This window comes from Colias croceus, chromosome 4 (genome assembly GCF_905220415.1).
Source record: "Colias croceus chromosome 4, ilColCroc2.1".
Taxonomy (NCBI): Eukaryota; Metazoa; Arthropoda; class Insecta; order Lepidoptera; family Pieridae; genus Colias; species Colias croceus.
Window position 1 is genome coordinate 11,565,937 of NC_059540.1, and position 22,148 is coordinate 11,588,084.

Genomic DNA, 22,148 nt, shown 5'->3' on the forward strand with positions numbered 1-22,148 from the left:
CCTTTCTTAGTCACCAAGAACAATTTCTTGACCATCACTTACCTCAATTACTAACCTTATTCCTTTCTTTATTATTGTCGTGATGTATAGTACTCAAGGTATGATAAAATGTACCGTTGACGAGAACCATAGAATATAGTCCTAGGTCTGTTCGCACGCTACCGTCCCGGTGGTCCGTAATGAAACTGGAGCGGCGCAGGCGCATCGAAATTCGACACCACAAGATTTATGGCCGACGTGACCCTCAAAGGTCTATCCGGCTGGGCCTTTAATGACCTATCCGTCAAATGCCAACGTCTATATTGTTTTAGCTCATTTTAATGGAGCGTGAAAGATTTTAAATGGAATGGTGGTAAGGGAAACGGTTGTGAACAGATTTTTCATATTGACATGGCTTGGACATGGCACTAAACAAATGATTAAAAAATAGGTACAATTCATTTCAGTTAACTTTACTAGTTTAGCTTTGAAATGATAAAACATCAGAATTAATCTATATTTATAGAATAAGTACTTACCGTGAGATAAAAAAAATAAGTACAAAAATAAAAAATAGCGTTTTATTTTCTATTTAAAATTCATAAGAGAGTTTTAAACCAAAGCTTGTCAAGAGAAAATGACGTCAATTCTTACAACGCAAATTTATTTTGCTGTTATGGAAACCTGAGATAAGTATTGTTCTCAAATTGCACGAATGTGTCTACTGGGATTATGTTATAAAAATGAGACGCTTGGTTCATTAAACTATTGTTATTTTAACCTTGATTGTGAATAAGATTCTCATTATTTTAAATAAATGCCTATTAAAGGGTTTTAAATTGTTTGTTATCTAATTAACGATATAATAATTAATACGATATTTTAATGCGTTAGCAGTTTATTATGAATGGTGTTTGTACCAACGCTTGTTATCTTAAAAACATTGAACAAACTTTATCCACATTCACATTACGTAAAGCAGCCAAGAAAAACTGCAAGGTCGACGGATTCAGAGCTGAGTCAGTGTGAATATTTGCCAGATATTGTTTTTGGTTATATTCATTTATTACGTCCTTATAAACTTGATGCAATGAGATAATTCTGCAAATATATGACTATGTGCATAAATTACTTTTATGAAGTCATTATTCTACTTCAAGTACAATAAATATTTAATCCTGTTCTCAGTAGTTCTAAACAATCTTAGAAATAACATCACTCGTTGGACGAATCAGAGACCCTTTGGATTAATGTTATTAGATTAATGTTAGTGTAAAGATCCCTCGATCGACGAAGAAACGACGTTTATCAACTCTCGCTTTGAAAATTATCAAAAGCTGTTATTTGTATTACCCCCGAATAAAATGTCAGGAAAAGTTAAAAGAAGAAACAAAGGAGAATTTTTTTTTTTTTGTTAACATTATAAAACCTGTGGCTAGTCCAGGAGCCGGTGGTCTGCTGTACGATCATAAATAGAATAATACATAATGTTTCACCTCGGCACAGTTCCGGCGGTAATTTTAGAGTATTACGTTATCAGCGCGCGCTCGCGTAAACATTATTATATAAACAGGCTCCTGTTTCTTAGTTACGTTATGGAGTTATTCTGGTGCATTGTGTGCTTGCGCTTAGCGTCCATTCATGAAATAAGCTCAGTTTGTCGTAAAGTACGCTCAGTCAAACATTTTTGTTGATATTTCTAACAATGCGTTACCTACTGGAATGCGTTGAAATGTAAAAATTAATAAGAGTATAATTAATATCGTAACACATAGATACCTTAGTTTCATTTCAAACACTGAGAGATGTTAGTTTAAAGTGACCAAATGATCTGATAAAATTCTAACGATAAGACCATAGGATAAAATGTAGTAATAAATTTTTATACGTATACATCAATAAATACATAGGCCATACCAATAGCTTATCTTAGTTTTAATAACATCAGTCTAAGAAATAAGAATCCAAACAATGCTTATTATTCCTGTAACTGGTGCAGCTTTCGATAGCACTCGTGTGTAAGGTATTTTGCACCTTTCACTGAATGGATTCAAGCTCATACGTCCAGTAACAAAGCTATAATATTTATTTCTTAGTTCAACCAGGTTTTTTATTTTAAAAATTAGGAAATTAATACGGCAGTAATAAAATTATACTTCACTAGCAAACCCGGCGAACTCCGTTTCGCCACCTTATGTTTAAAATTTAAATACCACCTTCATAGTTTAAACACCAAACGAAATGTTACATAAGGCGCTGTATGTGAAAAATGATTTTCCCAGCGCTTTTCTGTTGAAATGTTTCCTGAATTTTCTTTGCAACAAACCTCACGGAGCCAGAGACCTTTCCAACAAATGGAAAACCGTTGAAATCGGTTCGTGCGTTCTGGAGTTATAGCGTCAGAAAGGAAAACCCGATTTATTTTTATATAGTAAAAAAAGAGCGAAGAGCGATAAAAACATTTGAACTACCTAATATACTCTTACAGATGAGTCAGTAAAGAAACAATTACTCATAATATGTTAATTAAAGGTATCTGAAGAACAAAAAACACCGATTACCTCATATAAAACGTTCGTAAATAAAAAGATTCTTATTCGAATGCGATATAGTGTGTGACGATATTTTATTTATTTAGAGGTACAGGAATATATTGAATTTTTCCATAGCCTGCGCCTCTGGCATGATTTCTAGGTTTTTTAAGTGGTTATTTTTGGAGTTTTTGTTGTTATTGATTACCATGATGACTATTTGCTTGTTTTGCCTAGTGTAATCTATATTTCATCTGCCTTTAGCATATCTTGCAGTGGAGTCTCAGATAGTGTAATATTTGCGCACACGCAACAAATGAAGCCTTTTGTTCTGCGCTAATGGGCGAAGTGAAAATATTGAATATTTTGTTGTTTCACTTATAAGGACAAGTTCACTTTCCTCACTTAGAGGTACTGGTTAGGGACCTCATTATAATTTAACGGGGTAATGATTTACTATGGGAATATTTGCATATTGTCTCTATTTTTTATTATTGTCTTTGTCATAAGTATCTAGTTATTCCCTATTTTAAAGCAAGACTGATAGTGTTACGTGTACTTGCATTTTGCAATCTCACCTTCAATAATTCCTCCTTCCTCGCAATAATTCATGCTTTTTTTATTTTTCTATTCGTTCGAAAAACTTTAACCAATTTTATATTGTTATTACATTTATGAACTTACATTACAAATAAACAACAGGCGAGTATAGTAGATATCCTGTCATGACAAGACACCTGTTTCTTACAAGATGCCGAAGTGTGATAACATATTATAGGTAACATGGGATGTAGTGTAAGAGCTGGCGAGCAAAATGTGTAATGTATCTATTTTCGAATAAGGATTAACTTTTGTCCATTGCAATTCAATTTTCTTTAAAATTATTCAATTCTTTTATTAATATACTTCGAAAGTAATGCTTAAAAGGTCGGAATGAAAATCACATACGACACATTCTTTGTTTTGACTAGTAAAATTATATAATTATATTCCAATCATCATAAATAAACGTTATCGGACAGACTTACCTATGTTACTTTATCTTATTTATCGGCAATTTGGATGCTGCATACTGAATCATTGTTGCAAATAAATTATATATGTATATTCATTTTAATTTTTTAAACATTCAGAAAATTTAATCATAAAATAAGTACCTGTCAACATCTCGATGCTGGACTACAATACATCGGCTGTAGGAAGGGCACGTGCGCGGGCGCATCCCGCCGCCAGCCGCAGTGGGAGGGGGAGGGGAGGAGACAGGTGACGACTGATTTAATTGGAGGCCGACAGAAATACCGCCGGCTCGTGTAATTATACAATCCTTCCTGTAAGGGATGCCCTTTGAATAGATAATGAAGCAAATTAGATTAATTATGTGTTGTTAAGCAGATTAAATTCTAATATTTCTGAGATTTTGATATAAATTTATGTCAAAATATTCCTGAGGTAGAGAAAGTTCAAGAGATATTATTAATGTAAAATGTTAGAACAAAGTAATTACTCTTTAACTATGTTTAAAAATTATATTGTTTTCCTATAAAGCATTTAATTTTCATTTTCAAACTTATAACATTTTTAAGCAAGGCCTCTTAAACCTAACATTCATATCTAACCATCGGGTGTTACAAAGTATTTAATACAAAAATTTTAATATTTAATAACAATAAAAAACTGGTTTAACACGTTCACTGCGGCACCTAAAATGCCAAACTTACCGTTGTTGCGGCATGTCTTCCATACTTCACATCGCCAAGTTCACCACTGTGCGTCATGAGCCATTTTTATCACATCGCACCTACTGGCTTTGAAGGTTAATAATTTCATGAAATTTCAAGATATTTCAAAAAATTTTTTTTACGGATAATAGTATATATAGTCTTGTATATACCGCATAAATAGCTTTTAGTTTGACCCAATAGTTTAAAAGATATGAGGGAAAATGTAAACCCCTTATTTTGTGAAAAATTATTTGCCATCCCGCACTGCGTTGATACGGCATGTTTACAGTAATAGCGATGGGAAACACTGTAAAGTAAAACATCGATATCGATATAAATCAATTTTGTATATTTCAGTCTGTTTGTTAACAGATAACGAGATCGTCGATACAAAAAAAAAAACACATATAAAACAAGGTACTTGATAGCGTACTATCAGGAAATTGTTCAGTAACTTTTGTTTTAATGTTTTATTTTATTTTCACAACTGTCATCACATTTTTGCATTTATGCTACGAAATAAAAGAAAGTAAAAAAACTAACTCAAAGGTATCATTGTCATTTAAAAATTTGATAACGACACGTGCGGTCCTGGTACATCACTATGCGAGATTGACACGCGGTGCGCTCGCAGTACAGTGCGGCATGAGGTGCTTGTCCATGGCAAAATATTCGACATGCCGCACACAAAAGAAACGGTTTCTTTTCTATGCGTGTGTCCAATATTTTGCCATACGAATTTTAAACGAAATTGAGTCCTACTTCAAACTGTGATCACAAAAATATATTTGTATCTTTTCTAGTCATTGATTAACATATAAAAAACCTCGCCGCACCACGGTGAAAACTGCGATTTTGGGCGCCGCACTGTGGTGTAGTCGCTGATGGCCCGATACTGGACATGCCGCAGTGAACGTGTTAACAGTAATTTTTGAATATATAACAAATGTTAAATAATTAACAAACTATTACAACATTGAAAAACTTTAATATCCCGAACAAAGACGGACTTCACTACCGTGAAATGAGTTTTTATTCATACGAGCTTCTAACGAAGAAGCAGTTAATCTAATCGAGATTATAAAGATGGCGCGTCACGGTATACCGTGTGTGTGGCCAAAGGTAAACTATGATCCCGGTACTGTGACCATGCGTTTGGGATTTTGATTGCGTTATAATGTGCTGTTAAATTAATTTAAGCAATGATAAAAATATATTGTCTTATTATTGTTCTTTGATGTTTGATGAAAATGTAGATCAAATGTTAGAAGAAGAAATTTAAAAAAGACAATAGCAGAAATTCTATCTATTTCTAAGTTTGTCCCATATGACACTTGAAATATAAGTATGCCGTATGGCCAATGGATGCATATATGCATGACATGTTAAATATTAAGTAAATAATTAAAATTAAATTACAAAACTACACTAAAACTTTGATTCAACTTACAAATAAAACATAATACAAGCGACGATTAAAATCCGACAAAATAAAGAACGAAGGTTACTCCAACGGTACAGTCTAAACAACGTCCGATGATTGCTGCTTCATAAATTTCCACACTTCACATTGTAAATACACGCGTGGTGTAATGTAGAGGAAAAAGGCTGTAAAGTCGGCATATACGTAATTCAGTAGGTAACAAAACCAAGATTATCTAAATTTTATGAACCTTTCTTTACTGACTAATAATCTGTTGATATTTCTTACACTAGCTGGTGTAAATCCTGATAAATTTATACTAATATTATAAAACTGAAGAGTTAATTTGTTTGTTTGAACGCGATAAGCTCAGGAACTATTGGTCTCATTTGAAAAATTCTTTCTTTTGATTCTTTTCTTTTCTGTTAGATAGCCCATTTATCGAGGAACGCTATAGGCTATATATCATCACGCTAAGACCAAGAGGAGCGGAGCCACGCGGGTGAAACCGCGGTGCGCATCTAGTTAAAGAATAAGATGGTAAAATCTATTGTATATCCCATAATTTAAAAAGATAATATTATGTCTCAAGCTTCGATCTCAAAAGAAACAAAAGTTCGTGAGGAGATGATAAAAGTTTGTGTACCTATCAAATATTTATTATAGGTGATAGAAACTGTCGTGATTTGCAGCTTTGTGAAGGTGTTACCGATTTTTGTTAAAGGTGTCAAGAACTTTGTACTCACTAAGTGTTTGTGTCCCCATACTAATATGTATTTAAGATAGTTTCAAAACTTCTGATGTTACATATAAAGTAACACTTTCTTGGTCTTCAAAAATGTTTGAAATAAGTTGAACAAGTGATGAGTTTGAACCTCGTTAAAATGAGTATGATTATACAAATTAGCCAGTAAGTCAGCGGGGTCTGAGATAGTCATTAAGATAACTGACGATCGGCGACAAGGTGCTAATTGCCGTTACTCGACTTGTGTATAACTTGCTATGGGATTTTTATTGCAAGCGACGTCTTTTAAAAAATTCTTCGTGTGATAACATTGTGCCGGAATTAGAAGTGTTTATTTATTAATTGGTATTTGATATCATCACAGAATTTGAAATTCTAACGGCTTAAAATTAAATGCATTATTAAAAAAGATTTTTGTTAGCAAAGCCATCGTATATTTATAAACAGATACCTAATCACAATTGTGTTCCTCATTGAAACCAAGTTTCTAATGGACTCATATGTTTGCAATTTCATCCAACAAGAATCATATTACATCTTCAATTTTGCAAATCATTACTGTATACCTATATTTCTCAAACAAACCTTTAACATTATCGTTATATGTATCTAAAATGCAAGCCATTGGTAAATTAGTACAAGGCTACACTCCCACGTTTCCTCGTGCTCTAGCCAAGTGTGAACTGGCGAGAATTGAACCATTATTAGCGAGTAGGTAACGCAACTCTGCTTTAGTTTTGAATTTGAACCAAAATCTGCAGTAATTCGTGAGGCAATTTGGTTAGACCGGATTCGTAGGCGTTGTTCTCTTTTATTATCAATTATATCTAGAGGTGTCTCTGCATTGGAAAAATGTTTTGTTCGTTAGTATCGGACCTGAATTATTTAAATCAGTAGTCAATCTAACTAAATAATGAAACTGATTTGTTGAATTGAAACTAGAGAATCCATTTTAAACTACTCAATTTGAAACACGTTGATGACGACACACTTCTATAAAATGAAGTCATTTTTCTCAAAGTTAATACTAGAAGATAAATCATACATTAATAAACCATAATCACCACAATAAAATATCATATTAGCAGTCTATTTACAATTATTAAACTAATCCAAGTTAAAGGGCTTAGAGCCGCCTGCGCAAATCACCGTTCCAATAAAAATGCGTCCCACGCTTTGCTTTCACCTTCATTTGCATTTGGGATCAACCGAAACCGTGTGTTGGGCAATTTTGTCAGCCATAAACGGGACTACATTGTTTTCTTATCGACCTTCGAATTTAACAGGTGCTATTGTATATTTTATGCTGAGTGGACAGAAATTATCAGCTCATGACTCTATTCATTCTTTATATTCATATAATGTAGTTTCAGCAAGTCGTTTAACATTTGATTTCTTAACGTATAAAATCTAAAAAAATGGGACAAACATGAGGTGGAGAACAAATTTGAGCAATTACATATTCTCTATAGCTAAATATTAGCCTTAAAAAAACCTTATTTTTTATATTAACAAATTAGGATAATAGAAATAGCATGCCATTAAAAATCTGATAATATAACTGGAACGAAAGGAAATATAGTTTAAGAATATTTTCTGAAGTATTCGACAACTCTACCTAGAGACCTATCATTTAGAAGAATGTGACATAATGTCCAATTATATTACCGATCTTGCAAGTTCAGAAAAATGTATTTAGCTGCAGCTTTCGCGTGCTTGTCGCAATTCTCACGAGGACGTCTCATTATGTGCAATCTTCTCATTGAGGCAATCAGCCGGACGCACCCTATGCGGGGGGACACTGCTTTTTTGCTTGACTTTGTATTGGGGTTTACAAGACTTCTAGTTCTATAAGATGATGATGACTTAATATGTAAGGAGAAATATATTGCGTTTTATGGATAAAGTATTTTATTCGTATTACTACTAAATCGTATTTTATATGTAAAGGAGGTCTCACAATAAGGATGGGATTATTTTTCCTACAAATAATTTCAAAACATTTTAGTGCATTACAAGTGCATTAAAGTTTGGTCTATAAGATTAATTCAATGTTCAAAGTTTTAGTTTTTATTCACGCAACATAAGACTGTCGCAAAAACACCAAAACAAGCCTATAGAATGACACAGCAATGTAGAGTTGTGATTGAAATACGGACAGTTATATCTTGCTAGACCAAATTAAATTAAGAACCAGTTACATTAGCGCCTGTTTTTGTTTCTGACCATATTGCTCGATCTAATCTATAAATTAATCACCAAGTCAGCAATTGACGTCTGACAGTCAGAGGGCACAACGGTCAGACAAAATTAAATCCTTTCGTCATGCGGTTTTTGTAAAGCTTCAGTTTATTGACAAACTTGTACAGATTCATTGAGTTGAAAGTACTATGTTTTTAATTGTCAAGGTTATAAACGCTAAATACGTAGTTAGAAGACTTTTTTTCTTAAAATACAGAAGCAGAACCATATTTATAAAATTATACAGTTTTTACCTATTCCATCCTAAAACTGCTTAATTACATTCATGCGGTCATAAAATAACATTCTTTATAATCAAACCTTTATCAAGTACTGTTACAAGTACAATGGAATAATTATAATGTCACACGAAGCAGGAATGCAAACACACGTGCAGAGCGTAGTCTCACAAGTCGCCGACAGGTGCAGTTCGCCACATGCCCTGGAAATTATTTACTTTAGGCTTTAGGCACTAAAAGCTGGTGCGGAATATTTTTGAACCTTTTATATCTTGAAATTCACCTGCTTCTTATTAATTTAATTTGATATAGGTTCATTTATGAATTGGCTCTGTTTAATTAAGCTAATATGACTAAAATATACAAAATAAAAATCTCTACATTTAGGACCGATTTTTCAATGCTTGGATAAAACTTATTCATCGAATAATGTATACAATGTATAAAACTACCATTTTAAAAACGTATTCTAATTGCCCGTATTTGACAGTTTACGTGACATTTTAATATTATCGTGTAATACTTTATTGGACGGATAAGTTTTATCCAAGCATTGAAAAATCGGCCCTTAATGTAATGTCCTGTACGGACAATGATGTGTACAACTATGTGTACAACAAATAATATTTGTTTCGTAAAATCAATAAAACCTTCTAGTAAAATCGCCTTCAAACTATGGATATTTCATATTCCTGTGTATTTTATCTTAAGAAACAAACTACTCTATAATAGGGTACAAATCAACTCTGCACACATAATCTCAGATAAAGGTTAGACCACATCGTGACTAATTGAGACATTCTGAGACCCGTAAAGGGTGCGCCCTTACATTCTCTACGGTCAAGGTAACCATTAGAGATAATGGATATTCAATGTGAAATTCACCCTATTACTAGTGGGGAAGGTAGGTTTTGCAGTATTTACTCAGGGCAGGGTCAGATATAAGATGATCATCGTCAGATACGCAGTTTGTAGAGGAATTGCTTGCATTTTTAGCGAAACCTTGTTATTACCATTTTCTAGAAAACAATTGATAATAATCAGTTCACAGTCTTTTATAATTAATTGTTTAATAGCCAGGATAAAATCTTGTGTATCTCAAATTATATATGTAAGTATTTATAAGCAGCTAGTAAGTAGAAAAAACTCATCTCTCGCAGAAGATCGAACGCTAACTGTTTGTAAACGTAAATCTATCAATGCAATAAATACGTTGTTTTTTTAGCACTATTCTTTTCCGTGTTCCATCTTCTCATATAATTCAACTCAAGTTAATGAAGAGCAAATAAAAACTTCGCATAAAAGTAAATAACGGCCATATTTACGGTCTTGTAATCATGAGCTAATAAATCAAGTTAATATATCTCGATCAATCACACTCACAATTAATGGGACAAAGAGAGCTGGGCTCATTGACATTGTGTTGACCTTTTGCTTGTGACAAACGCTTGGGCCAATCTTTACTTTGGGGTACTTTTTTGTGATGATAGATTGGAAAATGTTATGGAATATTTCACACCCTCAAATCAATAGGAGTTTCTTACCGGGAAATTAAACTTGACTTGTGAAATTTAGATTAAAAGGACTAGAAAACCGACTAACTCTAGTGAAATACCCATATGTTTATGAAGTCGAATCTGTAGCCAAAATCACGCCAAAGCTAGCAAGCAGCAAACCATTGCAATTAATTCATAACTCATGGGCCAATATGGTAGTGATACGCCAACATATTGGCAGTTGACACATGGTTGGCAGTGGGCACATAGGTGTCATTGTTTTCTGAGGAATGTCCTGATACGCATCAGCGGCGAGAGACAATCAATTATGCTGCGTCAGTACGCAGCACCGGTATGAAAAGTACGATTTTGAATATAATTACATAACGTTTTGCTTGTAGGCTGTAGAGTGTAGGGCAACTTCTTAATACTTTTTTAGATATAGACCTATAGTTATAGCTTTTGTTTAAAGAGTACTTATGTTTATACTACAGCCACATAAATTCGACTAACTATAGTCGTCGAATTGATGTGGCTGTTATGAAACTTCTTAAGTGGATACATGTATAATATGTAGAATGTAGATTATATACGAATTAACAACATTTCCAATACAATTATATATATTTCGAATTGATAATCTGATTCGACGTCGTCGTCAACTACGAACTACAACAAATTATTGTTAACATACAAGATACAATTGTGATAAATGTTAAAAAATATTTTAGTTTACAACATTAAGTAAGGTATTCGAGAAGTTAATATTAAACCAACTGAGTAGTCATTTTGCATCTAATGATTTACTGCACACCAAACAGTTTGGTTTCACAAAGGGGCGCTCAACCACAGATGCTGGGGTTGCACTTCTAACACATATATATAAAGCATGGGAAAACTCAAAAAATGCTCTGGGGATATTTTGTGACCTCTCCAAGGCATTTGACTGCGTTGAACATTGTACTTTGTTACGTAAACTTAATCACTATGGAATTAAAGGAAAAGCACAGAACCTCATAGCGTCATACCTGCATGATAGGATACAGACTGTAGTTGTTAATGGAGAACGTTCTAGCGGTGCGTCAATTAACATTGGTGTTCCACAGGGGTCAATTTTAGGTCCCTTCTTGTTCTTGGTATATATCAATGATCTTCCCTATTATTTGCAGGATAGGTGTGAAATAGTTCTGTTTGCAGATGATACCTCATTAATTTTTAATGTGGATAGGCATGACCCAAATGTTGACGAAGTGAACAGTGCTCTTTTACACATATCTGAATGGTTTAATGCCAATAATTTATTATTAAATGCCAAAAAACCACTTGTGTTGAATTTTTACTTCCTAACGTAAAAAAGTTGAACAGAGATATTACCTTGAACGGGGAGGTATTGCATCCTACTGAGTCTACTGTATTTCTAGGGTTAACATTGGACGAGAAACTACAGTGGGGAGCCCATGTCAACACCGCTGCAGGTAAGCTCAGTTCAGCTGCATATGCAGTCCGAAAAATAAGGCAACTCACCGATGAAGATACGGCTAGACTGGTTTATTTCAGCTACTTTCATAGCATTATGTCCTATGGAATTCTACTGTGGGGCAGGGCTGCAGATATAGAAACTATATTTATCTTACAGAAAAGAGCCATTCGCTCTATATATAATTTACGTGCTCGGGATTCACTAAGAGATCATTTTAAGAATACTGGTATCCTTACTGTACCATCACAGTATATATTTAATAATATTTTGCATGTACACAAAAGCTCCGACTTACACACAAGAGTAGGAGATAGACACGATTATGGCACAAGGAACAGGAATAGAATTGAAATGCCATTTTTCCGATTAGCTAAAGTTAAAAATTCATTTATGGGTCAAGGTATACGCTTTTACAATAGAATTCCTCACAATATTAAAGAGTTTAGTAGTTCTAAATTTAAAACTTATATAAAAAATGTATTAGTTCAGAGAGCGTACTACAATATTCAGGAATATATGGACGATAAAAACCCATGGAGGGTTGTCGCGTAAAACCACAAGACAGTTCATTGGCATATTATGATATATTATGTAGTTAGATATAAGTTTCATATATTGTAATATTTACATGATTTTAAAAGAGCAACTATGGAGTTTCTTGCCGATTCTTCTCCATAGATCACTGCTTTCCGAATCGGTGGTAAATGTTAAAATAATTATGTAATGACGATTCGAAAGTGCTACTAAATAGTAGTCTAATTGAATAAATGAATGTTTGAGTTTGAGTTTGAGTTTGAATAATTATCGCAGTTCGTCTAAGGTCAAACGTTCGATCCCGGCTGAGTTCACAATTTAAACGTTTTTGTGCTTTTCTTAGACATTGTTGAATACATTTTAATAACCTCTTTATTCGTTACTTTGTACGAGTTTCTTGAAACGTTATCTTTTTATTTAAACAGTGGTTAATTGTGGCGGCTGTTTTGCAAACGCTCTACTTAATAAAAATGTTTGTTCTCAGATTATTTGTTGAAAGTAGAATTATTGTTTGGCAGTTTTTGCTATATAATAGTAATAAGTAATTTATATTTTAAAGAATTAATATAATAGTACCTACATATTTTAATGTTGCTGTTTTATGGGAAATTCTTTTGTAGTTCTAAAAAACTATTTTAGGTTAGTTTTAATCAAAACTTAATTAATTCTAATCTTAAACGAAATAAAACATCATATTACACACCTTACATTAAACATCTATACACATTATAAATTGAAATTGCGAATCCTTTGATAGTTAGCGACCGATAACTAAAGATTAGTATTCAAATGAGCGAGACAAAATGGTAACACTGTGGATTGTGGAATACATAAACGTTATCATGTTCATGTTTACCACCTTCGCTCCAGTTACACAACTCGACAAATATGTTGATAATCATTATCTTCGTCAACGTTCATTGTTTTGACTCTTAATACATGATGCAAGCTAAAGAATATGAAAATAGAGTATATGTCACTCTTCACAGTAACGTAGACGTAATAGCAGAGCAAAGTACGTGATGACAATGTAAACTTTTTTCAGATATACCATATTTAATTTATGAAGACCAGTGAAAGCCTCTTTAAAATGTATAGAATGTATGAATATCCAGATATCAATAACTCTTCCATAAATTGGGAAACTGTGAACTCTACAAAATAAATGTCTTATTAGTGAAATCATTTAGTTAATTTCGCTAGTTTTTAAATTGTTTTAATCGTCAATTATATATAATTTAAAACAAGACTTAGGAACAACATGAGTAATTAGTATTAATTTTAATATTAACATGATGACGTCATGCTACAGTCATGGTTCCAATAAGCAAATTTGACATTGTTGATTCGTTTCACCAATTAAAGCTGCGACAGACGCTGACTGTACAAATACCATCATATGAACTACTAGAGGTCCGCCCTGGCTTCGCCCGTGGTACATATTTCGCAATAAAAGGTAGCCTATGTCCTTTCTCGGGTATCAAAATATCTCCATACCAAATTTCATGCAAATTGGTTCAGTAGTTTAGGCGTGATTGAGTAACAGACAGACAGACAGAGTTACTTTCGCATTTATAATATTAGTATGGATTTATTTATTACTGAATGAATAACATGATGTATAATTTTCCTCCAATATTAGTCTGGTTTATGTCTATTGCGGTTAGTTCTGTGGTTGTAATTTTTCATATATGAAACAATCGAACAGTAGTGGGAATAATTATGAATTGAAGTATTAAGCATATTATAGCAGTGTGTCTAGCTTTATATTGAGATCGAACTTTTTGAGATCATTTTTAAAGTGAAACTTTTATTACATCGTCTCAAACTTTTTGGTCTGTGTAGCGCATGTCGCGTGACGCACGATACGTACGATAATTATCGTACAAATACGATAATTTTTAGTTAAATGTCTATAGTGTGAAAAAAAGTTTCACTTTTACCGTGGTTTCATTAAACCACACAACATTTTTTTTTAACTTCTAGATCTAATTAGGTTTAATTTTTTTGGAATTCACTTCGTTATTTTCTCTTTTATACTCTTCAGCTTTCGACATACCTCCTATAAATTCAGGAGCATTGATTCTTTTTTCACTTGCTTTTTCGCACGATTCATTCCCGTTTTGTTGTATAAAAAACCCGTGTAGCAATAGAATCATTCAACCTACTTTAAAATATTCCAGTGCAAATACTAAGTATATAAACAATTTTATCAGCAGTCGTAATGCAAACGATAGCGATACCTTGACGAGATTTGCGCGACTCGGAAGATCTTGATTGAGGTCTAGCAAATGGCATTATAATGTCTTGATGCACTGTGTACTTGACTATTTATATCGGTTACGTGGACCAATTTAGCACATTGTTTGCTTCTAGTTTAAAAACCATTTGACTAAGGATTTAACAATGATTCTTGTAAGATTAGTACCTATGGTTGATCAATTTATTTATTAAGTTGTTGCCTATTATTATAGCGGTCTAATGTTAATATTTGCAACATCATTTCTTAAACGTGACATCTACAATTGAGTTTACAGGTTCTTTTTTTAACATTTCTGCTCTATGTAGCAGCAGAAATGTTAAAAAAAGAACTACGGGCTACAAAAAAACATAGTTATAAAAAAAATGTGTGCGTGTAATAGTGAACACACGTAAAAAGTGAAACTTCTTTATGACCTTATTTTCCAAAAATTAATTTACTATATGCAACTTTACAGAAATACGTCTTATCACGCGTGGTAGGCACAGGTGGTAGGAATAAGAAAAAGATGGTGCGAACGGAAAAATGTCACGCGTAACGAAAAAATGTTACACTAAATTTTTTTCCAACCCCGCTAAAGAAGTTTCACTTCAATAATTAATTAACTTTCAAAGCATTTGAAATGAGCTTAATCCAATACGTCGGTTTCCCATAGACACGTCTTTCGCGAGCGAAGCCGGGAAGGTGTGATCGCACCAGAAATAGCTCCCTCTTCCGTCGACCGAAATATCTTTGTCGCCGGCGCACGCGCACGCTCGCAGGATATTCTAGGAGAAATGCGTATTCTTTTATGGACAAATAGTACATAGAATTGACCATATTGTTCTTACAAGTAATTGTAATGGCCTCTAGGATATAATTATTAGTAGACATTGAAATGAGGTTTGCAAATTAAAGACGATGTTAGAAGACGATTGTTAGATTTTTTCAATTATTTTAAACATGAAAACAGTACTGCAACATGAATTTGAAGACTTATATAGAGTATTTAATAAGATATATAGAGTGTTAATACTTGGTAGACTCGTCGTAGTACGTCCTATTTTCACTTCAATTAATTTCCTTAATCCTTGTAGAATCCAGATCGAGAAATACATAATTTTAGGACAATTTTAGGACAGGTCCCAGTAATGGAAAGTCTTCATTGCTTTCCATTACCAAAAAATCTAGTCCAATCTTCTATCAAAACTTCATACTCAAGCTACTAGTAAACCTCAGATCCCAAAACTATAAACAAACGCTGTCAACAGTGAATCAGTGATACACAAATACGTTTTGGCGATGCGAACCGGCGCGGGCGCTTGAACCCGCGCTATATGCGTGCTGGCGTTGCGCCAGCGCACGGATTGTCTGACCTTATTGTGCTGGATTTGTAATTAATATGCTGGATGTTAGGGGATAGGAAATTATTAATTAGTGTAAATTATATTTTTTTTGGTAACGATATATTGTGGTTTTGTTGGTATCAACTAATCTTTACTTAATGTCTACTTAAATGCGATGAATTAATAATTCATATTTCTATGGTCTCTGCTTTAGATTTTAAGATTTGGGTTATCTACGCACTGATGGCTTATGTTCGACTCGTCGAACACATTACAATTCAATTTATTTTCCTTGTACAAATTCAATAAACATTAAGACCAAAGAGAATATATTTATTATTTTATAACCCAAAGTACCAATCAACTAATGAATGCAATTTCTCTAGGATCCTAGTGGGAGCGCCAGAGGACGAGCCCTACCACGTGAACGGCGTGCGGAGGCCCGGCGCGGTGTACCGCTGCGAGCCCGGCCGGGGCTACCCGTCTGAGGACTTCGCCAACCCTCTGCAGAGCTGCAGCCTCATGGAGTTTGATAAGAATAGAAGTGAGTACAAGAGCCATGCATCTGGATTTATTGTTAGGAAAATTGGTAAGAGGTAAAAGATTATGAAGGCAAGATTTGATAGCAAGCAATTGGATATCGTAGAGGTACTGGAATTCGAAACCTTTTTATTCATGTAAACTTCTACTTTAATGACTGTTTGCGAATTGCCACGTTTTGCAGGTTGCTCGAGTTGGTGAATTTGATGGGTAGTATAGGAAAAGGTTTGAAAACAAAACGTTAACATGTAAGGTTAAATAACTCGCAAGAAAAAAATCTTGGATAGCGCCTTCTAAAAATAAACAGTGACCTAGTATTACAATGATTGTGTGTTGTGCTAACGTATTATGAATGGATGGAAAGAAAATTTGGCACAGAAGCGATGCGTATTTTAAAGAAACACGTAAGTCTTTGCCGAGACTTTTTTTATAACGTGAATTAAAATAAAATGATTAACAGGTAAAATACACGTTATTAACGCAGTTAGCGCGTTATCCAAGTATCATTAAGCAAACACGTATTAAAATGCAATCAGTATTATAGTAATAAATGGATAACCATCAACAACTTCCTCTGTATAATCTAAAATTATAAAGTTCTGCGAAGTAATAAGATAATATTTTTAAAGCGTCCATTTTATTTTTAACCAGAACGCCCTACAACTATTTACGTCAAACGTCCCGAGATAAACTAAGTATTAGGTTCACGTTTCTGACCTTCCACCCTTTTGCAACCATGAGATGTCACAGTCATCTGACATGCCTAAACGTGCAACAAATTATAATTGTACCCTTTCCATTTACGGTGAACCAACGGTGAACTATGAGGCTGGGAAACAAATCACCTTTCCTGGCGTTCAATGGATAGGCATTTCTCTTACTTGTGGTGAGCAGGATTTATGAATGTGTTCGGTTTGAATGGCGATGCTCCCGCGCAACGTGACAGGCACTGCGCACGCGCTTTTGATTTACAATACCCACGTTTAAAGGCTTTTTGATATTTGTCAGGAAAATCAAGGGTTTTAAAGAAACATTCTTGGAACTTGATAGCTTGCTCAGAATATTGTGTATCGAACTATGATATATAAAAGAGCTAGATACGTTACCCGCTCTCTATTTTGGCAAGAAAAAACTCAGGTAAGTGCCCGAGTTTCACTTAGTCACGCACCATTCAGCGTCGTGGCTGGACGTTCTTTTTGTATTTTAATCAGCAGTTGTTATTACGAAGTACATGAGTGAGACATGTATTATGTCTCGTGCGTGAGAGTGAAAGAGAGAACAACTGTATTGGTGATAATGCGTTAGTAAGTAGGTATGTATTAATTACGCTGTTTTTTAGTGCAATGATGTTGGCGTATGCCGCGTCTACTAGTATAATAGGTCATTGGTATCGAATATTTATTTTTTATTGAGATATGTTTTGTAAAGTATATGTAAGCAACATATACTTTACAAAACATATCTCAATTGTTTTGTGACTGAATGTAATACTGAAGATCCAGTCATCCACACTTTATAAAACTACTATGACGTGATACAAATGAATATAAATTCTGGCTAAAGCGGTTCGATTAGAATAGCAGTAATTCAGGAGATGACGCATTGATGTTTCAATGTGAAGATGTATATCATTCAGAAGTACTACATAATTAATGTTCACAAATTACAGAGAGTAGAAACAGACAGTTTATATTATTTCCTTATTGTTACAGTACGATTAGAATGAAAATCTGTCTTTTATATTGGGTATTCATGAACTTGAACTTTTTATACCAATAGAAGGATTCTAAAACTGTAAAAAATTGATGGAAAAGAAAATTTGTAAGGGACCAACTATCGCACGATAACATGACGTTCACGCAAACTAATTATTTTTTTATCAATGCATATTCATATACTCTTGTGCGTATTTTATTGATTCAATTTTTAATACGTTCGTTAATCTCAACTCTTAAATACGTCTCCCAACTCATAAGGCAGTCTTTGTTGTGAACGGATGCAATATGTAACGTCTGCAGATAGCGCCATGCAAAACGTTTGTCGTCTTTATTACTTTGTCAGTTTAAATACAGGCATTGTATCGGGGATAATATACCCATAAATAGTTCATGCACGAGCCGGACAAATGAGACTTGCTAGTGTACTTGGTAGATAGTGTTTTCTTTTGAAGAGTATTTAAATGGAGCTTTCCTAAAAGCAAAAATCGATTTCATACTTTTAACAATAAGTTTATCAACCAAAAATTTTATGCAATAATTGTATGTTAGCGACGTTCAATTTAGGTTAAATATATTTATAACTAGCTGTTGCCCGCGTATGTTTCATTGTTACTTTAAATTATTATCTCGTCTTCTCTGTGAATCTCAAACGATTCTTTCATCTGCGATTAGGTGTTATTTCTGACGTAAGTTAACTTTCTACCGAAAAATTAGATCTGGCATTGCTAATGAGATACGATTACGTTAGTGGTTTGTGGGTCAGCGGTGGGCGTCCCGTGGGGGGACCGGTCAATTCGCTACCGATTAATTGGAGTCATTGAAAAGGTATGGTGTAGTTGTACTATGGATGCATAGCTTTTATGTCGTGCTTTTTATTGTTAGTATGGTTTGTTCTGAGGGGTCATTTAATGATATAGATATCACACTGATTGATTTGTCATAAAATTATACATCACTAATAATATGTATCCTGTATTTATGTAGGTACCTAGGAAATTGAATACGTAATACCAATTTATTTTAAATAAGCAATAGCTCAATTTATGTTTAGATTCGGTTTTTACTTAATATTTCTATCTACAATAACAAGATTATTTTAAAGCAACACACAAAATATTATAATTAGACATCGGATTATATGCACTAACCAAATGCCAAAATATGCATGCAAATAGGCACTAAAAAAGGCCGAAATATGCACCAAAAACAGCTGATATGCCTAAAATATGCACAATACAAAATCAAAAAACAGCGAAGTTTTCTTAAAATTAAGTATAGCTTTTGTAGCAATATACAATTAAGCTTTTTAGAAAATTTTCGAGCGCAAATTTGTGACGTTTTTCACCCGCGAGCCCAATGTTGCCACCTTTTCGGGGTAAATCTAGGCCTTTTTTGGAATTCAACCCGTGTTTTAAGTTTTTAGCCCGAAAAGGGTAACCTAGCCCTATTTTCAATGGCTCAAAATTTACTTAAATGGAGCTCATTTCATTATTTTTTGCCATTTTACCGTGCCAAAATAGGGCTTGTTTACTCGCTGAGCGTTCTGATTGGCTAATAAAGGTTTGTCAACCAATTAAAACTCCCGCTACTTAACGAAATATGCACGATTGGAGGAAAAAGGCTAAAATATGCACTAACGGCGTAATTAGAGAGTTATATGCATTTGCATATGCAAACATGCAAATGCATATAATCCGATGTCTAATTATAATATTATGTTTAATTGTGTTACCTCAAACAAAATGCTTGAATGAAAAGATCTGTAATCACGTGTAACCTTAAAGCTCATATTAAAAGGTCATGTACCCTTATCCAAATTGCCGTATTATCCATCCCAGGTTCTCGGCTTTATCTGGTAATAAAAAATCTGTATTTTATAGTGAAGTGACGAGATAAAGCCACTCGATTGTTTACAGAAGCCATCGTCGATTATCATGCTTGTGAAATATCACCGGTCCGATAAGAAAGCTTAAAGATAGTAGGGAGGGGTGTTGGATATCGATAGTTTTACAAAAGGCTAAAATGGAATGGCTTTTATTGTGTGTGCTTTTTTGTTAATTAAATAGCTGATTTTTGAATAGGCTTTATCATTATTTATTTATTAATGTAAATAATAATTTTATCTAATTAACTATAAACTTCAGGACTACCTATTCCACCAGTAGCATAACATAACTTAATGAAGTAGTGCTATAAATAAAGCAATAATTATAACTAAATACCTATCTTTACTTTTAAGTCTTCTTATACAAAATACTAGAGTTTTGAATAGCATATAGGAATTTCCAAACAACATTTGTTGCACTTAATACCACGATGAATGTATGAAATATTTGCATTAATAATTTAATGTTTATGCAAATTATCGACATTTACCGCACAACCCTTTAAGGAATACCGTATCGTGGTATTTCATTGAACCCGCTTATCGATAAGTATCAAATTAAACAATAGAGCACCCAAACTGCACTTTGAACTATTCAGTTACAGTTATGTTAATATATTTCATAATCTTTAGTAATATATGTAAAGTATTGATTATCTGTGGTTAATATTAATAAGTAGGGTATGCGATAAAATCTTACTATTGTACAGAATTTAATATCTTCTTATTTGAATAAATATGGAAAATTTTCTGAATGCCTATTTTTATATAAAATTTCAGCAAAATCGGTGCTTTAGTAACTAGGTATGCGTGTTATAAAGCGCAACAAATTTGGATACTATTAAATTATTAATTATTTAATTTATAGTTAGTTCGTAACTAAAGTTTACGAATTGACATATTTTTTAAGATTTATATCACGAAGTTTTAACACAAAGATTACTATGATATTACATAAAAAAATCATTGATTATCACCAATAATGTAGCCAATTAAATTTTAAAATAATATTGTTCCTAGTGAGAATGCACCTTTTATCAAACATGCTAAAACCAGGCATAGCCAAACCATTCAACAGGCAAACATTCCTTTACGGTCTATTTACACTGCTTAGCGTTAGTGCAAGCAATTGTCTTGTGCCCTAATTACTTGTATGTCCCTTCACGAGGCAGTTCGCACGACCGAGCCGTGATCCTCGCTGATAAGAGATAGCTTGATATTATCTAAAATATAGGAATGATAAAGAAATATATAATAATAAACACTGTTATATAGATATTATATAATATGATATTTCATATTAGACAAATTTGAGATATATATTAAATATTTTTAATTCTTTAAATTTTAAAAAATGAAAAGCAAAAAGTTCAATTCACGTTAGTTTACTTAGGTTTGGATATTTTGAATTTATAAGGATCAGGATACAGCTGGTTCGAATTGGATGAAATTGAATAGGTACACACGATATTTATAACTTATGTTAATACATACTTACTTTTAATCCCAACAGAACCTCCGCGAAGTCTTCAACAGCGGCTAGATCAACAATATTATAATGTAAATTTGTCAACATATTCCCTCCCACATGTTTACCAAATTGTATCATTACTGTAGTACATTCAATCGGTACAGTAGACATTAAAAACACTTACGTAGGCTCGATATTTGGTTGCGTGGGCCCACGCGTGGGACGTCCGCCATTGACAAGTTAAAAGTGAGCTTTCGATTTTATATCAACGCCGTGGGCTTGCCAGTCGCGGTAAGCTCTTATTTGTTTTCAATTATGTATACAATGCTTTTGTTATATTGTTTGTTTGATTTATTTGTTTAGGAATCAACAGACCATTAAATTTCACAAGCGATTTACGGCTTAGTTTATTTTAGCATATGAATAAAAGTAAGCTCAGACTTGGGTGACTTGAGTGTTGGGTAGGATAGATTGTTGCTTCAAGACTCTTTGTTGTACCACGTTGTACTTAAAGGTATTAAATTTTAAATAGTTGTTTTCTCATCTCTTCATTTCGGTAA

General features: G+C 33.4%; 1 protein-coding gene across 5 annotated transcripts in view; it reads left to right on the forward strand.

The window, feature by feature from the left end:
- Positions 1–22,148, forward strand: part of LOC123690827 (integrin alpha-PS2) — a 102,095-nt gene that overhangs the window by 13,408 nt on the left and 66,539 nt on the right. For all 5 annotated transcript variants that reach the window (XM_045634899.1, XM_045634900.1, XM_045634902.1 and 2 more), the window contains exon 2: positions 16,361–16,518. In XM_045634899.1, coding sequence (XP_045490855.1) covers positions 16,361–16,518 — 158 coding nt within the window. The remainder of the gene's footprint in view (positions 1–16,360; positions 16,519–22,148) is intronic.